The sequence below is a fragment of the Vitis riparia genome, chromosome 5, assembly GCF_004353265.1.
Source record: "Vitis riparia cultivar Riparia Gloire de Montpellier isolate 1030 chromosome 5, EGFV_Vit.rip_1.0, whole genome shotgun sequence".
Taxonomy (NCBI): Eukaryota; Viridiplantae; Streptophyta; class Magnoliopsida; order Vitales; family Vitaceae; genus Vitis; species Vitis riparia.
The window spans coordinates 23,378,955-23,397,501 of record NC_048435.1 but is presented as its reverse complement, the minus strand read 5'-3'; the positions used below and the strand labels follow the sequence as shown (position 1 = coordinate 23,397,501).

The following is an 18,547-nucleotide window of genomic DNA, read 5'->3' as shown; positions in this document are numbered from 1 at the left end:
ATACAAAACTAATACTTTAATTTTTTTTTCCTTTTTCAAATAACTAAATATGAGATAGTTAAAAGTCTTTTAGTTAAAACTTAAATATATGGAGACAACAAGTATTGTTTTTTATAATTTAGTTAAACCCAAAAAGACAAAATAAAAAAAAAAGTATAAAAGGGAAAAAATTAAATAAACAAGAAAAAATAAGTATGAATATTAAATAAGATTTTATTTATTTTTTTAATTTTAGTTCAATCTTAATATATTATTAATAATTAATAGTAAATATTATTTTTTATAATAATATTTAATCACCATTATTTTTTATTTTTTTAAATTTTAAATTAAATTTATACCTTTTTTTAGAGGGGGTAGATTTCCCATTTGGATTTTTATTTTCCCAACAAATTTTAACTTGTAGGGGGATTTATGCCCCCTCTAGCCTTACTTGGGGTTAGATGTTTACCACTGAATCAATATTATCATATAATATTTATATTATTATTTTTTTTGAAACCTAATTTAATGTATATATTAGTAATTATTTATCATTTTTTTTCAAATTTTATATATTTTAATTTATTTTCGAATTTCTTTTGGATAAAAAATTTCATTAATATCAATGTTTTCTTCTATATTTTCATAAAATTAAATTATTAATATTTCTATTGATACTAATATTTTCAACATTATTTTGCATGTCGGCATAAATACATCAATTGTCCTGAATCCAACATTTATTATAGATTTTGAGCCTTCTTAGGTCATGTGATTTAAAAACAGTTTTCTATTTTTAAAAATAAAAAATTATTTAATTTTTTTTAACACTATTTGACTATTATTTTTTTAAAAATAATTTTAAAAAATAATGTGAAATAAAGAACAATTTTTAAAAAACAAATAAAAGTTGTTTTCATTAATTTTTAAAAACAAATGGTCATATTTTTTCAAAGTTGTTTTTAAAAATTGTTTTTAAGTTAAAAAATAAAACGAGTTTTAGAAAATACGGTCAAACGGACCAAACCTTTCCACGGACATAGTTTTTTTAAAATATGTTGTAATTTGTTGAGCTAAGTAATTTTAAAAACTAAAAAAATTAAAATTAAAATTAAATTAAAATTTAAAAATAAATAATCAAGTAAAAAAAAATTGAAATTAAGAAATACTTTAAAAGGCTGTGGAGCCTGTCCCCAGTCCACACTATAAATATTAGGGTTTTTCTTTTGTATACTTTTTCTTCCTTTCATTTTCAGTTCCAGTTCACAACTCAATACTCATCATGGTAGGCCTCTCTTTCTCTATATCTAGGGTTTCACTGCAAATATAGGGTTCAATTCTTGAAGTTCCGAATTGAGTTTCTCGTTTGATCGAGTGTTGATCTCATCGTCATTCAATTTCCCATTTTCGACGATCAGATCGATTATATATACATATGTAGACTTGTATGTACGTATTTAAGCGGTCGGAGACTCTGCATTTGGTTTGGGTTTTTGAAATGTATGTGAACGGAAAGAGAAATTGGTTGTCTTTATGACTTGTGATTGCTGTATAGAAAAGCTTTCAGGTTGGGAATTCAGTGGAATGGGAAATTGCTTTTTATTTTAAAGAATTTTAGCATGTAATTGATAGGCTGGAAGCTGTTAGAAGTGTTTTTGTGCAGTTCAAAAGAAGGGTATTTTGATTTTAGGGTTTGGTAAAATTTGGTTGACAATAATTCTGATAAAAAAGAAAAAAAAAAGTGGTTGTCAATAAAGGGGTGTTGTGAAGTCTTGTCATTTTGGGTTTTAGTTTTTGGGTGTGTTTGGTTGGGAAAACAAACTAGGGAAAGGAAAAGAAAAGGAAAGAAAATAAAATTTTGGATATCTGTGTTCTACATGAAGCCTAAGTCGCTGAGCAAATAGCATCTTATGCTTTGTGCTGTTTTAATTTCTGGAGAAAATGAAAAATGGTGCCCCTGAAAAACCAGAGGCTTAATTTTATTTTTTTGGTACATTTTAGCAATCAAATGAAGCATTGCTCCAGTAGTAAATTCTGATTCTTCATTTTTTCATTTTAAAATTGTAGTTTTTTTGCCTTTGATCATTTGTTGTTGGTAGATATAGAATGTATTCTTTTTTTCCCCATGAATATGAATTGAATAAATTTACTTTCAAAATCTGCAATTTAGTTTGAAATATCTGCAGTTTAGTGTGAGATATCTGGATGGTATTTTTCATTGGTTTGGATGAAAATTCATGGTAGTCATTCATGAATTGAGTTGAAATTCATTAAAACACTGGAAATAATGAAAACTTTGTGTTGTCACAAGGTTTGGTTTAGGCGGTATAAAACAAAATAAAATTTACCCATCAATTTGGGAACTATAAGTCATGTAGTTCCTTTTGTTCTTTTACGAAAGCTACATGGGTTTTGTTGTGATGCCACATCTCGAGATGATGTTTTGGGATTAAATTTAGGATTTCATGAAACACGGCATCTCAGATTTTCACTATTGTTTGTTTGTGTGAGTATGCACACATAGGGGTCCATGCATTCAAGTGCTCGTGTGTACATTTTATATGCACATCATTGTTGTTAAAGGTGTGCTTGCACCGGCCCTGGATCCAAGTTTCAACCACTCCCTAGTTCTAGTGCCTTGTTGGAGAGGCACGCTTCGTCTACTTTATTTTTCCCTTTTTAACACTTTTTACTCTTAAATTTTTTTAACTATATATTGAAATTTATACAATTTAATTACTTTTAATGAATGCTTCTTTTAAATGTTTGGAATCTTGTTTGGATTGGATTTTGGATCATATCTTATAAAATCGATACGCATCCTAAGTTGGGTTTCACTTTGCTCCGGCACTTGTTTGTTGTTGCGCCTAAGCCTTTGGAGACTTTTCGCCTTTAGCACGCCTGGTGCCTTATAAAACTATGATGCACTTATTGATTCACATATTTGCACTGTTTATACCTATGGATCTTACATAGAATTATAAATAAATAGAATGTGGCAATGTGCCTTCTGTGGGATACCTAAACATGTCCTTAATGAATATAATACCGCAACAGCTTCAATTTTCACCGCTTGGGTGTGTGTGTAAATGAATAGGCTAATGTAGCTTTTTTAAGAATATGGGTTCGGATATTGGGAATTTAGGTTTAATTTTATTTAAAAGGGCATGTGGGTGAAGTCGACATGCATGCTCATACTTACATAGTCGTATATGGTACCAATGTGTATTTACTTGTAGGAATGTGAACAATATTTATACTATTGGTTTTCCTTTTTTGACTAAGAGTTCTTATACTCTTGTTTATCTTTGGGTATCAGTCTCTTTTGTTCATGCCATTTATTAATGGATGTTTTGTCTTCTTGTCAGAAAATTTCTTTCTTCGCTTTTGCCTCGAGATTATGCCTGATATCTGAAACCAAGTGGATTTGTGTTTTATTTTTATTTTGTCAGGTTCTTCTACAATTAGATCCGTTTCTCAATGAACTCACCAGCATGTTTGAGCACAGTACAACGAAGCGCTCTGTTTGGGTTACTCTGAAACGCTGTAAGTATAAGTTCATCCTCAGCCTTCTTTTTGTTTCTTTCTTTTGATTTTGTTTCTATTTTTGCTTTTTTTCCTTTCTGGGTAATCATAACCTTCTATTTTTAGTATTTTATTAGTTGCTTGTACATTTTGTATCTTTAGCATCCCTAAAGTCAAAGGTGCAAAGGAATAAAATTACGACTGCTGGTGAAGCAATTGACTATAGATGCCTCATCCGTGCAACTGATGGCAAAAAGACCATTTCTGCTTCGGTAATTTTTTCCCACTTATAGCTGGTTGTCTTCTTATCTGGTGTAAAAGTTTTCTTAATTTAACCATACACAAACTTTACTTTGGATTTTTTATTTTTTGTTTGCCTATCAGGAGAAAAAAAACTTATTTATCGGTTTTTGGAAACTTTAGTAAACACACTATGCTGAATATGATTTTAAATGTCATTCAATATGGGTATCAGTGAGAAAAAAACTCAACATACATATTTGAGTTACTTAAGTATTACCTATAGTTGATTGGAACCTTTTATTATGGAGGAGTGGATGTATTGCCATTAGATGAGATATGGTTGAACCTTCCTCATTTAACATATTGTTCCTCATTTACCTTATCTTTCCTCTTCTCTATTTTAATTTTCATTAGGTCATTTGGTAGGATCTGAAATCTTGTTTAAGGCCATTTTTTCCATAATATAAAGATATACAAGGAAGGACGAGATGTCCTAGGAATTTGTGGAAAGGAAACATAATGAAGTGTCAGAATGCAGCTCCTAATTCATGCAATAAGCAAACCCAATAAAGGAAACTTCAAAACTCAATTTGGTGTGGTTGTGGGGGAAGAAATGGGTGCGGTTGGGAAGGATGAAATGTCCGACTAATTGTTCAACCTAGACTTGAGACAAAGCACATCAGGCTTCTATGAAGGTCAACAATTTATTGGAACCTTAAGACATATCTCCAAGACATTTTTGTGGGCTTAGAGCCCCAGAAAAGGACAGCCATGCAAGTTTCCCACCATAAACTTACTCTCATTGAGGACTCCTCTTTAAAGACTTTCCTTTAGCCTGTGGTCATCACCTCAATCCTCAAGCCAAAACAAAAAGGCTTTGGAAAGAACCTCTTAACAATAATGCTCTAGTCTTGTAACAGACCATTTTGTCTGTGAACAAGCCATGCCGCCTTTGGAGAAAACGCCTACGACCATTTGTCTAGGTGTTCCCCAAAGAACAACCATCAAAGAGTCAGGACTCAGGAGAACCTTTTTGTTGTCGGGCTTTCTAACATAAAGTTTATCATACTTTTATCTTGTCTTTTGGCAGAGCAGCTGGGAAGTTATGTATAAGTCTTTTGTGATTTTTAAACAATTAGATAAGAAAACAAAAGGAAAAATGGAGTCAACCAAAGGGAGGAGGGGGTGGGTTAAGGCAACTCAGCAATGACTTCACCAGTTGTGAAATCTTCGAATCATGGTCAACAGATTTCTTGTTGGTGGTTTCTTACTGTAGTTACCAGTTCAATTTATTGCTACTGATAAACAATTTGTCTGTGAGAGGGATGTATTGGACTCCTACAGTTGTGAAGTGGTAGATTTTTGCGCTGGATGGACTTTATATTGTAATCCTGTAGTCAGCCCCACCTTGTTTGCATTGTAGTCACATAATCAAATTTCATGGTTCCATATTCTCCCATATGTACCGTATAACTTTGGCAGGCTGTTACAAATTGTAAGTTTGCTACCAAATGCTGTGAGGTTCAAGTGCAAATCGTATGAATTGAGCCTCTTGATTGTGTTACTCTGCTGTTTCAATTGATTGTTAAGAAAGGAAGAGAATGAAATTTTAACATAAATAGATTCAAAATTTTATTTTCTTAATACTTTTGGGCAAGTAGGCATTTTCTTACCTCTCTTCAACAATTTTTGTTTGTCAAAGCTATGCGTGCCATTGTCATCCACGGGCTAACATTCTCACCTGGTTTTGATTGTAAACTTTTAGGTGGGGCCTAAGGATCACCAACGGTTTCAAGCTTCTTATGCAACCATTCTGAAAGCCCACATGACTGCCCTAAAGAAGAGGGGGAGGAAGGACAAGAAGAAGGCTGCAGAGGGAGTTAAGAAACCAGATGATCCAAAGAAGATAAAGACCTCTGTATAAACTGAAGATAAAGACCTCTGTATAAACTGGATCACCCGGTTTCCCCTTTTTATTTTTCTCCTAAATGAATGTCTTTTCTTTTTTCCCCCCTTGAAACCTCACAAGATCTTCCAACTTTGAGCAATTAATGGAATCAAAGACATGGTTTTTGGTTGACTAGCTACCTTTTTGGAAATTTAATTTCTCTTAACTCAGGGTTGAATCGACCGAAAGAATTCTAAGGAATCCTTTTTTTGGCTTTTTGCAAGTGAGGTAAATTGCAGCTAGTCCCTGATTCCTCTGATATCTTATTGGAAGAGATGGTAGAATGTGTTTGTTTCTTTCGTTAAACATTATTAGGCCGATAATTCATACATCATATCTATGGTTTTTTCTCAAAGTCAGCGATTGTTTTCACATTCTGCTGCGTTTGAATTGTGTTTGCTATCAGTCTCTTTGTTTCCTCTGTTTCAATTTAGCTGTTGATCTTACAGGTAGTTGTGTGAGTCGTGGTGAAGGCTCTTACTAGTTTCACATTTTCAGCTTAAACCCAGAAACCAGCCTCATATTTTCCCTTCTATGTTGAATCTATTGGCCATTGGATAACCCTTATGAAGTTTATTGATGCAGACCAACTTTGAACAGGATTTGCATAAATTGATTAAGGGTGTCAGAATTCACACTGGAATATGATTAATCTAACAGGGTTTATGATTTAGGGTTTAGGGATTCCTTCCGAGACTCTAATCGAGCAGGGAAATTCATACTAAAGTATGACTAACTTAAAGGGGTTAATGATTTGGGGTTTAGGGATTCCTTTCGAGACTCTAATCGAGCAGGGAAATTCATGCTAAAGTATGATTAACTTAAAGGGGTTAATGATTTAGGGTTCAGGGAGAAAGAGTTCCTTTCTTTTGGTTTTGCCCAACATTTCTTCACACTTTCTTCTTAGTGGTGAAATTTTCAAATATTTTAGATTTTATTTTTGAAAAATAAATATTAATAATGTCTCTTTTTTCTATCATAATTTTAGGAAATAAAGATTTTACTTGACATAGAAATTCATCCTAATTAGTACCGATATCATATAATTACTTAGTGGTCTCATATGAGTAGGCCCAACAAGCCAATGAATATTTTTTAAATATGGTGTAAAACATAATGAAATTAAAAATTAAAAGGACTAATTAGACTTTTTATTTCAAAAAGCAATGTTTAAATTAATGGGTTTCTATTCAATATATGGAGAAAAAATTACTTCTAGTTCAATTAAAAGAAAAATATTTTTTCTTGCCTTCTTAAATAAATTGTGGATTTTGGGTATTTGATTTCTCTGTTTGGTTGCTGAGAAAAGCAAAGAAAAGAAAAGAAATTTTGTTGGTATTTGTTTTACGTCAACCTTTTTTGATAAGCCAAATGGGTGTACTTCTAAAATTTAATAACGGGTTGGAATTGAAGTTTTGTTCTTGAGCATTACTACATTTTACGGACCCAAGGATTTCATACTTTAGCCCACACCTTTGAAGGATCATTAACAATTCCAAGATCAGGTTTGATTAACATAAGCTTTTATAAATCCATGGCCTTCCCAAACCCATGACGTCTACCCTTCTTTACTCCCTTCTGAGGTGTCCTAAAAGTTGGGGTGAGGGAGCCACATCATCTCAAAATGGGAAAAGAAGGGGGGAAGGGTTGGCAACCATCATGATAGAACAGTGGTTAAAAACTGGTTAGGTCATACTTGTGTTGGGAAATATAGAACCACACTTTTGTGGAACAAGATCTAAGAAGCCTTTTCCTGCAGTTTAGATCAAATGAAAGGTCTGTTCCTAAGGTGCCAACTGATCATTCCAAGTCCTAATGACATTAGGAAGAAATTAAAAGGCTTTTGTAGATATAGTCTATAGATAATTGGTTGATCTATTATTAGATGTAACTCTTTGATGTAGGGCAACCCTATGATGGTTGCCTACAATCAAATAGGTGGGTTAGGGTTTTAACTTTTTAGGGTTTAAGAAGAGGAACAAGTATGAAATTTATGGTAGAAAAAAAAATAAAAAATAAAAAGGGATAAAGAAGATAAGAAGAGAAGAGATAGAAACCTTAGAGTCTCACTAAAGTCTTTTAGGAGTCTCACCTAGAAGAAAATCAATGGAGTCTCACCATTGAGGATTGCAATACGTACAAAAAAATGTAATATTATTAACATCAATCAAAATTACTTTGATTTAAATCGATTAGCTATATTTATAGGTTTTTCTAAGAAATCCAAAGTCTACTAGGATTCTAATAACCCATTATGACTCTAATTTTAATTGTTTTATAACCTAATTAACTAATTAGACTCCAAAAACTAATCCTACTTAATTCAAACTAATACTAATTCTAATTTAATTTTGACTAATATTAATCCTACTTAAAGTTTATTTATGTATTACCTTTTCTTTTTTTAATATACTTTAAAAGTTGTCCCCCCATCAATTTCCCTCGGCTTGAAAAAACTCGGCTTTCACTTGTTAGATTGATGGGGGAAAGCCTTTTAAAGCAAATTCAAGAAAGAAAGAAAAAACATAAATAAACTTTAAGTAGGATTAATATTAGTTGGAATTAAATTAGAATTAATATTAGTTGCAACTAAAGTAGGATTAGTATTTGGAGTCAAATTATGATTACCTAATTAGGTTATAAGATAATTAGAATTAGGGTTGTAATAGGTTATTAGAATCCTAGTAGACTTTGAATTTCTTAGAGAAACTTATAAATAAAACTAATGGATGTGAATCAAGGTAATGAATTAATTGATGTTAATGATATTATGTTTTTTTTTATTACAAGTATTGCAATCCTCAGTGGTGAGACTTCATTAATATTCTTCTAGGTGAGACTTCTAGAAGACCTTAGTGAGATTTTAAGATTTCTATATCTTCTTTGCCGTATCTTTTTTCTCTCTATTATTTTTTTCTTTTATTTTTCTTTACCATAAACTTTATTTCTTGTTTGTCTCCTTACACCCTAAAAATAAAAACCATAACCCACCTATTTGAGTATAGGCAATCATCCTAGGGTTGTCCTACATCAATTTTAGTATTAGAGCGAAAGTTCTTGACTTGAAGACATATGCAATTAAGGAGCAGAGCAACTTATGCAAGCATGAGTTTCAAAAATACTTCTAACAATAAAGATGTTGCTACAATACGCTTAGAGGAAATTTCAGCTACACATCAATCCCATCAAGATGTTATAATACAACTAAATAACAAACTAGATGAGATCATGAAGATATTAGAAAAGAGTAAAGAAAAACAACCAATTGAAGATGAGATTGCAAGCCATCAATTTAGACAATCGTTAAGTAGATCATGTGAAGAACAAGACAATTTTATGATGAGAAATCAAAAAAAGGGTAAACTCTTCAAGCAAGATGATGATGTGACAAAAAAGGTACACCTTAAAGTTGCTGAATTTTATGAAAAATTAAATCCAATAGCTTTTCATGGAAGATTACTTTAATTGGTATTCAGTGCTCGAAAATAGAAAAGTTCGTTTTGTGAAGGCAAAGTTGAAAAAAGCAACATGTCTATGGTGGCATAATATTGAGAATTAACTTCATAGAACTTGACAACCACCTATAAAAGTTGAAAAGGCAAAGTTAGATTTAATTTTCCATAAAATTCAACAACTTTAAGGCATACATTTTTTGTGACATCATCATCTTGCTCAAAGAGTTTGCCCATTCTTTGATTCCCTACCATAAAATTGTCTTGTTTTTCGCGTGAACGATTAGTCAATTGTCTAAATTGATGGCTTGCAGTCTCACCTTCAATTGGTCATTTTTCTTTACTATTATCTAATAACTTCATGACCTCATCAAGTTTGCTATTTAGTTGTATTATAGCATCTTGATGAGATTGTTGTGTGACTGAAATTTCCTCTAAGCATATTGTAGCAACATCTTGATTGTTAGAAGTATTTTTGGAACTCATGCTTGCATAAGTTGCTCCACTCCTCGATTACATATGCCTTCAAGCCAAGCACTTTTGCTTTGATACCAAAACCGATGTAGGACAACCCTAGGATGGTTACCTACAATCAAATAGGTGGACTAGGGTTTTCACTTTTTAGGGTTTAATGAGAGGAACAAGGATTATGGAGAGAAAATAAAATAAACAAAAATAGAGAGAAAGAAGATAGGAAGAGAAGAGATAGAAACATTGGAGTCTCACTAAGGCCTTCTAGGAGTCTCACCTAGAAGAAAATCAATGAAATCTCACCATTGAGAATTGCAACACTTGCAAAAACAAAGTAATATTATTAACATCAATCAAATTACTTTAATTTACATCGATTACCTTATTTATAGGTTTCTCTAAGAAATCCAAAGTCTATTAGGATTTTAATATTCTATTATGATTCTAATTCTAATTGTCCTATAACCTAGTTAGCTAATCCTAATTTGACTGCAAATACTAATCCTACTTTAATTCCAACTAATACTAATCTAATTTAATTCCAACTAATGTTAATCCTACTTAAGGTCTAAATATACTTTAAAAGGCTTTCCCCCATCACTCACCTACCTTTGTGATTTACAATTTCAAATAATTTAATTATGCTATTATCTTCTTTTGTTATGCACATTAGATTACATATTATTCTATGTTCTGCTAATTTTGTTTTTTTTTTCTACAACTTTTTGAACACTCTTTGTAATGGATATGCCTCCTGGCTGGTACTTTCTAGATTTGGTGTTACGTATCAACATTTTGACTAGCTCTAGTATAAAAACCATCCTTACCAATAATTTAAGGAAATGTATGAATTTGTCTGGGGTTTAAGCAGTTTGATAGAATAACAAAAAGAAAAAAAAAATGGGAGTGAACAAAATGTGTCAAGGTTGGGACTTCTCTTTCAATATTGAGGCTAGTTGACAATGACATCAGACAAGCCCATATCATAAATATCTCTCTATGATATTGAGGCTTGGATTTGGATGAACCAGATGATTATATCTTTTTTCGGGTTTAGTTTCTCACAGTAATGTATGATGAGGTAGGATCTCTTCTGTCTGAATCTCCATCTGGGGAATCTGCAGAAAAACCCTGTAATGAGAAAAATATATTCAACAAGGTTTTAAGCATTGTTTGAAGAGTAGTGCTCTTTAGCTCCCCAGAAATTGTGTTATAGTTCTTCCTCGTTAACTGTTTCCAGTGTCAGATGGTGAAACCCTTGTCCTCTCTTGCCCCGTTGGCCTCAAAACCAGCTCACATTTTACTTCTGTTTCAGAATTGTAGGTGGAGAGTATCAACCAAGTTGCAGTTACCATACATTATGCTCATAAACCATGGATGCCTAACTTCTGCATGAAAGTTCAGATCCTTTGCATGCTTGTAGAGGGAGGGGCTCGGAACTGCACTGAACAGTGCCACTTAGAGCCCTGTAAGAGAGCTGAAAAGCTCTACTTTTAGAGTTTGATATATATCATGAATCCAAATTCCACCACTTTTACTTCTTGAAAATTGGTAGTCCTGATTAACTAGAAATCTCGAGTTCAAATCCTCCCTATTTCCCATGGAAGGTATGGAACTGCATGTGAAGAGACCCAACCAGCAGACTTTTAAGTCCCCCAACTCCCCCAGTGGGTATCGGACTGCATACCGAAGACTTAAGTCCTCCACACGTGGGGAGGAATTACATTGTGGGTTCAAAAAATGAGTTCAACCCCCGAAAACATATGTTGAGACTGTACATGAACCAACTAATATGCAAATGCAATCCACCCCAAAATTTTCTCATCATGCAATCCAGGAGTAGCTATAAACTTCTGATATTCAAAAGGAAATCAACATTTTAACATAAGCTCTATTGTATCAATGGAAGCAAACTATAGTTCATTCAAATCAGGGTAGTCAACCATAAACTTCTGTTCAAGGGTAGTTTTAGTGAGAAGCGAGAACCTCCTTACTACAAGAGTGATGTTTTAGAACATACAGCCATGTCCAACACCTTGTAGCTAAGAATATGTCAGATGTTAAACCTAAGATCATGATTCAATTGTTATTCAGCCATCAAACCCTTTTTGCAGTGCCCAAGCATTGTGTTTGTTTTTAATGTATGATTGGATAATAAAATTCTTCAAGGCTTTCAAATATTTGGCAAAGTTAAAATTGTAATAACATAGTTCTTGACCTAGAATGAAGACAATGTTGCATAATTGAAAGGGAAAAAAGAAAAATGTAGGCAGGGAAGGCAAAATTGCTACAAGGATTTCAGGATTAGTCATAGGATGATTATGCATCATAGGGTGATGATGCATCATCATCATCATCATCATAGGGCGATGATGCATCATAGGGCGATGATGCATCATAGGATGATGATGAGGATGATGATGCAAGATAAGACCTTCTAAGGCGCCTGTATTTTGCAGGGTCATCCCACCAAGTTGGGGTACTGATGATTGCCTGTTCCAGCCAATCCTTCTGCACCTCCTTCTTTGTAGAGAACCTCTTTAAGAATCGTCTCCAGTTAGACATTGCACGCTGTAACCGAATACTCTTCTGTCCTCCAAAAAGATATTTGATGTAGTCCCTTGCCAGCCGAACCATCTCCTCACCATCAAGGAGGTATATATACTGCAATTTAACCAATGAGCGAGAGTTAATACATATGGGTTTGGGGCACACCACGAACATACCACCAGGAAACCTTTTCTTTTTTCCTTTACTGATAGGAAGAATACCAGGAAAGATGTATCGCTAGGAATCATCCGTTTCAAGTGCTTGCAACTGTGTGATGATGAACATTGGTGAAATTCCCTATACCCATCTCATTAAAAGCATCTCAATGTAATTGATGAAATACTTGCACCTACTATCATGCCACAAGGTTTCGTTTTTATTACAGGGGTCGTTTATTTTGGTTCTTTGCAAAAATAAAGAGATTGGTCATGGTAGGATAAGACTATCTTTGCTCCATTTCTACAGTTGTGCCAACACATTAGATATACTGGATCATTTTCCAACCTCAATATTACTTCCAATTCAAGTGACAAGCAAGAAGAACGTTACTAACATATGAAATTTCCAATGAATTGGAGATAATATTGTGGTATGTGTAAAGGGATACTTCCATTACACTAGAATCTTCCCTTGCTTCTGACTCTTAATGGAAAACAATGTGCTTTAGAATTTCTAATTGTGAGACAGAAAACGAGAGATATTATTACCAGCAATATAAAGGCAACAGTTGCTAAGAACACTTGCACTGCTTCATCCATAATCCCAGAAAGGCCTTCATCCTCTGATCCACCAGAATCGCCTCCACCACCACTTGGAGGATTTCCACCACTGCCTCCATCATCAAAGTATTCTTGTTTCTCAATTTGTTTCCGTAACACATCCTCCACTGATGATTCCTTCTTAAAATTTCCCATGGCTTTCTCAAGAGCTTTCCATGGAGAAGCCTGAAGAAAGTTAGAAGTCGAATCAAATGAAAATAATTTATAAGTCAAAGTAATTTATGAACTTCTCATTCAATCAGGTTAGTCCAATACATGTCCCCTAAGAGAGTCCATGCCTTATATTTCCACAACCAAAAGCAGCTCAAATCATCTTTTTCTTAGCAAAAATTGGAGGTAGAAAAAAAAATCCACTTTGAATGGCTGGAAATACAAATAATCGAGGTGAAAGGAAAAAGAGGAGTTGGAACCATTTATGATATCAAAACTGATTTGTAACCAACAGCTGTTATAAGTCAATAAGATTACTCTGAAAGTGTATTCACAAAGAAATTAGCAATTAGAATAACCAAACCAAACACAACCAACAACCTCAAAACAAAATAAGCATAGTTTTCTGCATTAAATCCAGTGAGTTTGGAGCACTTGGAATAGGTAAATACATGGTAAATGAGATTGCAATAAAAGAATAAACAGGGGTCATGCTTAAAGTTTTATTTTCTCCACAGCTAGTCAAGCCTGGAGAAAGGGGGTTGCATTATGCAGACAGCCAGCCAGCACAAAACCTATAAAAAAATAAATACTTAAATCCCCGAGGTTCCTAGATGGAGCTATATGGCAAAAAAGGACTCATATACTCAACTTTAAGTGGTTGAATGTAAGGCGTTGTTGAGGTGACACTAGAGAATTGGGTTGGTCTGCTCTTCTGGTTCAAGACTCTAGGACAATGCTGAAGATAGGAAGGCATTTAAAATTATGCAACCACTATGATCAGCTTACTCAACCAAGCCTTAATCCAACATGTTTGAAATTGATACATTGAATCCTTTTTTGCCAGTTAGCTTTATCAGAAGCCATATCCTCCAATAAATCTTTGAAACACAAAACATTTGAATGATTTAAAGGAACTACTAACATAAGAGTGATGATACTCCCTCCGAATGGATTCTCCAAATTGCTTCTCCAACAAGACACAATGCAAAAATATGCAGAAATGCCCTTAATTTACAAAGGGAAATCACAGGGTATGTTTTGTGTCTCTTGGAGAAGCAATTCAAAAAATCCATTCAAAGAGATTATCGTTTTCTTAACGCCATTTGCAAATGTAGTGCAGATTATAATGGATAAAAATCAAGATAAATACTCAAGTCATAGCTGCTAAAAGAAAAACCATACCTTCAAACTGCATAATTGTATCTCAAAACTCAAAAGAGACCACCATCCACAACTGGGACTCATGGAAACAGGTCAACTTAGGGAACTCACTCCCATTTCCCATTTTATACAATATAGTTAACTGCCCACATTGGTCTCTGCTATATTCAACCACACACTCAATGAATCGACCATTATACACATTGATCAACTATACATGCATATGGGCCTGATGGGGTTCTCAAATTTGAAATTAGACTAGGATTTTAAAAACAAATCACAAATGGGGTTGATCAAAATTGCTTTCCAGAAAACCACTCACACACACATGGGTTTGATGGGTCAATCAAATTTCTCACAAAATTTGATCATCGCATCATCTGATTAGGTTTCTAGAAAGAAATCACAAAAGGGGTTAATTATAAGGGCAGCACTCAATCATCTAAACTGTTCCTCACAGACCAAATTGAAGCATTAATCATCCATTCAATGAATCATCACATACCTCACTGTCACCCTCAGACTGTCCTTTCCCACCAAACAAGCAAACAGGCATGCACTGCTTGTATGTCCTTGACGCATTCACAGCAGCAATACTGCTACTCTTGAGTCTCAACCCAGTTGCCCTGAAAACAATTCTGGGTGTTTGACATATGCGCATCATCCCAGAAGGCGAAGGAGAGGCCTTTGTGAATGGTACAGCCATGAGAGCTGGACAAGGGTCTGAAACTGCAACAGATGAGATGACCATGAAGGAAGCCATGTGGTCCCTTTCCTTTGCTTATCTTGCCGTGGCCATAGAGGAACGCTTTTCCTCTGTCTCCGACTCTCTGCAACTTGGTTGTTTTTGAAAGGGTTTTTCCAAGAAGATGAGGGAAGGAGGGCAAAATGGTCATGTTGATGGTTTTAAGAGGGTAAATTTGTCATTAAAATATGAATTGGTCATGCGCTATACACGTGCCTTAGATTAGGGCTTGGGGTTTATGAGATAGAAAATTATTTTCATATTAGGGTTTATATATGCACTTTAAAACATTAATCTTATTAATATATTCCAACTAATTCCAATATTTTTATAAATTTTTTTAATTTATACATTAATAACACGTGCTTGCCAACTTACTTAAAATTGACATGTTGATAAAAATAAAAATATTATAAAAATTAAATTGTTGGTTGAATATATTTTAAATTTTTTCAATTAGTAATAATTTTATATAAAATGTAGAAACTAAAAAAAACAACTATGAATTAACCATTTGATTTTAAAAATTATTTTAGAATTAGAGTTTGTTTAGTAGTAATTTAGGAAACATTTTTAATTTTTTTAGTATTTAAAAACATTTTTTTATAAAAAATTTCAAGTGTTAAAAATGTTAAAAATACTTTTTAAAAATTTTGTAAAAAATATTTTTATTATAAATTAAGATAGTGAATATTTTTAATCAATTTAAAAAAATGTTATATTTTTTATTTAAGAGTCTATTTTACAATGTTTTTAAAAATCATTTTTAGTCTAAAAAGTATTTTTGAGGGCTCATGGATGGACGAAATAATTTAAATAAAATTATTAATATTCTTTGTTTTTAAAAGATAGAAAATAAGAAATCTATTTAAATGCCACTTGAATGATGCATTCGTTTTTTAAGTCGATCACCCACTACTAGCCAAGGGGATTATGCTAAAATTTTGATTAAATTTTATGATATGGAAATATATTTAAAAAATGTGGATAATTATGATATATTTTTAAAATTTAATTAAATTAAAATATATTTTCAAATGATGAAAACACTCTAAAAAATTATGTTTAATTAAATAATTTTAATAAAATAAAAATTAATTTTTGCATTATACTTTCTATTTTCGAATAAAATTCATATTTTTTTAATATGATTTATCTGTATTAAGAAAAGTCGGAAAATAGATGTTGGAACTAGAAACATGTTCTCAATCTTCAATCCCATCATTTTTCCAATCTTACTGGTAAGCTTCAATTCAATTTAAACCCATTATTTTTTTGTTATCCTCTACATATAATTTTTTTTTTTTTTAATTTAAATATGCTTTCAAATTTTTTATCATGTTGCTTGGTTATTAGCAACCAGCTCAGTGTCAATCTCACTTTCTGTAGTTGTAGATCTTGGTTCCCATATTTTTGAATCTATAATTGTGGTTGAAAAAAATCAGATTATTGTATTGTTGATACGAATTGTTGTTTTCCTGATAATGGGTTTCATCTCAGAGGGATTTTCTTTCTCTGTTTGCCCCCAGGTGAAATCTGAAGAAAGAAAATGCAGTCTTTGAATCGTTTTCGTTGTCTCTCCCCTGCGTCCCCTTGTTTCAGATGGCTGGCATCGCGTGGTTCTTGCAGAAAATTGTTCATTGGAGGTATCCCTCTTGTTCTGTATGCTTGTGAATCAATCAATTGTGATATTACCTTTTCTTGTTTAAGATATTCTTTCTAGTTTGGCATCAAAATCATATTACTATGGAAAATGTAATTAATAATAGCCTCTAAATTGTACGTTAGTGTTAATAGGAAATGGGTTGTTTGAATTCAAGGTCAAACAGTTGTAGAATTCTGTGATTTTGGGAATGTCCTTATTCTTTGCTTTCAGATGCAGGAGTAATGTTTGTCAAAATGCTTCTTAGATGATGTGGAGTAGTCATTGAGAATCTAGATGCCTTGTTTGGCTCTGTGGAGTGTGGATGTACTGAGCTTTCACCTTGTAGGGGGGAAGGGTCATGACCATAGCTACAATGCTCGGATCTTCCAACCGCACCCCAAGTATCGACACAACATGGGTGTGGGTGGTGGGTATGAGATCCTTGTTGGAAGTGAACTTTCCTAGAAATATTTAGGGGCCAGAAAGAAAAAATTGTGATAAAAGAGAAGAATGAGAGTTTTTATCAAAGCTATCTTTGTTTTTGTTATTGATATATATATATTTCTTTTACTATCTCATACCCAAGTGTCAGTGATTGTTATTAAGATCCTTTTTGCCTAATCCCATGTTCTAAAATTTGTTAGTGCAAGGGATTATACACCTAGACACATACCATACCTGACACCTGTATTCAGACCCATGCAACATAGGACCATAGTATTGGCTCTATATAAGTTGTTGAGCAATTTTGTGGTGAATGCCTTGCTTTTGACATTGCCCATCTCTTTTGGAAAGGGAAGGATTTGAGAAGCGTAAACCATGTATGGTAGATCTTTAACCATTTAGATCATATCAATCTTTGTACCTAGAATCTTCTATTCAGTATTGAGAGCTAAACCTAAACTTCAGATGGAGATTGTGGGCTCTTTATATATATATATATATGTATTCTAAGAAAATTTTCTCATACAATGGATATGGTGTTATTCTTTTTAGTGTATCTTTAATGTGTGAAAAATAAAGACAAAAAACTCCTAAGATGGCAAAAACACCATGCCCATTTTATAAGCCAACTTGGTATGTTCATTGGCTTGCTTGCAATCTTGTTGCAAGCATTAGTTTGGTTCATCACCTCTTTTCTGTTACTCTGTTAGCAGGAGTTTTTTTCTTCCCTTACCTTCTCCTGTCTTGGTATATTTTTGTTTTTTTGTAGAAAAAGTGAGAACTATTTGATTAAAGGGACGAGATAATACCCATATTTGGAAAAACAACTTCAATGTATTGAAAATTGCACATATAGGCTCATTTAGACATTTTTACCCTTAAATTTTTTATTCAAAAAGTACGTAAATTTTTACCCTTAAATTGCACATAGCTGTAAAGACTAGTAAATATGAGCAATTGTTTGTCTACAAAGTATCAATCACAAGGGGCCCAGTACTTGGTTCTTCAGCTTCCTATTCTTATTTAGTCACTTCAGATCAAGATGCTAATGAATATATATAATTCAAGATGCAGGTCTTTCTTATGATACCAATGAAACCATTCTAAAAGATGCTTTTGGACAGTACGGTGAAATAATTGATGGTAATATGGTGGGACATTAGCTATATTTGCTATCTTTGTCATTGTCTATAACCATGAAGTTTTTAAGGCAATTGTGTTATCACGTTTAGCAGTTAAGGTTATATGTGATCATGTGAGTGGGAAATCAAAAGGCTATGGGTTTGTGCAGTTCACTTCTGACAATGACGCTCACATAGCTTTGAAAGAGATGGATGGTCAGGTAAATCTTGAGTGTCATGGGCTTCTCTGTCTTCACTATAACACAAAAATGTTATTACCTTACCTATTAATGTTGTGTTTTATGCTCCCTTTCAGTCACTGGATGGT

General features: G+C 33.1%; 2 protein-coding genes and 1 long non-coding RNA gene across 4 annotated transcripts; 2 read left to right on the top strand and 1 right to left on the bottom strand.

The window, feature by feature from the left end:
- Positions 1 to 1,204: 1,204 nt before the first annotated feature.
- LOC117914127 (signal recognition particle 14 kDa protein-like) lies at positions 1,205 to 5,876 on the top strand. The gene is made up of 4 exons (XM_034829331.1): positions 1,205 to 1,267; positions 3,435 to 3,528; positions 3,670 to 3,779; positions 5,516 to 5,876. The coding sequence occupies exons 1-4, from the start codon at positions 1,265 to 1,267 to the stop codon at positions 5,672 to 5,674; spliced, it is 366 nt and encodes a 121-aa protein (XP_034685222.1). The 5' UTR covers positions 1,205 to 1,264; the 3' UTR covers positions 5,675 to 5,876.
- Positions 5,877 to 11,750: 5,874 nt separating this feature from the next.
- LOC117913814 lies at positions 11,751 to 15,111 on the bottom strand. The gene is made up of 3 exons (XM_034828865.1): positions 14,770 to 15,111; positions 12,879 to 13,115; positions 11,751 to 12,285 (listed from the first exon to the last, which is right to left on the bottom strand). The coding sequence occupies exons 1-3, from the start codon at positions 15,025 to 15,027 to the stop codon at positions 11,941 to 11,943; spliced, it is 840 nt and encodes a 279-aa protein (XP_034684756.1). The 5' UTR covers positions 15,028 to 15,111; the 3' UTR covers positions 11,751 to 11,940.
- A 1,063-nt stretch (positions 15,112 to 16,174) lies between these two features.
- On the top strand, positions 16,175 to 18,546 carry LOC117913750. Of its 2 annotated transcripts, XR_004651159.1 has the most exons (5): positions 16,175 to 16,250; positions 16,539 to 16,655; positions 18,167 to 18,241; positions 18,390 to 18,440; positions 18,536 to 18,546. It is a non-coding gene; the product is annotated as an uncharacterized LOC117913750 (long non-coding RNA). The 2 variants fall into 2 exon arrangements; XR_004651158.1 differs by lacking the exon at positions 18,536 to 18,546 and having other exon boundaries at positions 18,331 to 18,401.
- The last annotated feature ends 1 nt before the right edge of the window (position 18,547 follows it).

Coding starts and splice junctions, on each gene's coding strand:
- LOC117913814 (XM_034828865.1), bottom strand. CDS start 15,027: ATGGCTTCCTTCATGGTCATCTCATCTGTTGCAGTTTCAGACCCTTGT. Junction 13,116..14,769: donor AGTCTGAGGGTGACAGTGAG/GTATGTGATGAT, acceptor AACTTTCTTCAG/GCTTCTCCATGGAAAGCTCT. Junction 12,286..12,878: donor CTGTTGCCTTTATATTGCTG/GTAATAATATCT, acceptor GTTAAATTGCAG/TATATATACCTCCTTGATGG.
- LOC117914127 (XM_034829331.1), top strand. Junction 3,529..3,669: donor TTGGGTTACTCTGAAACGCT/GTAAGTATAAGT, acceptor TTGTATCTTTAG/CATCCCTAAAGTCAAAGGTG. Junction 3,780..5,515: donor AAAAGACCATTTCTGCTTCG/GTAATTTTTTCC, acceptor GTAAACTTTTAG/GTGGGGCCTAAGGATCACCA.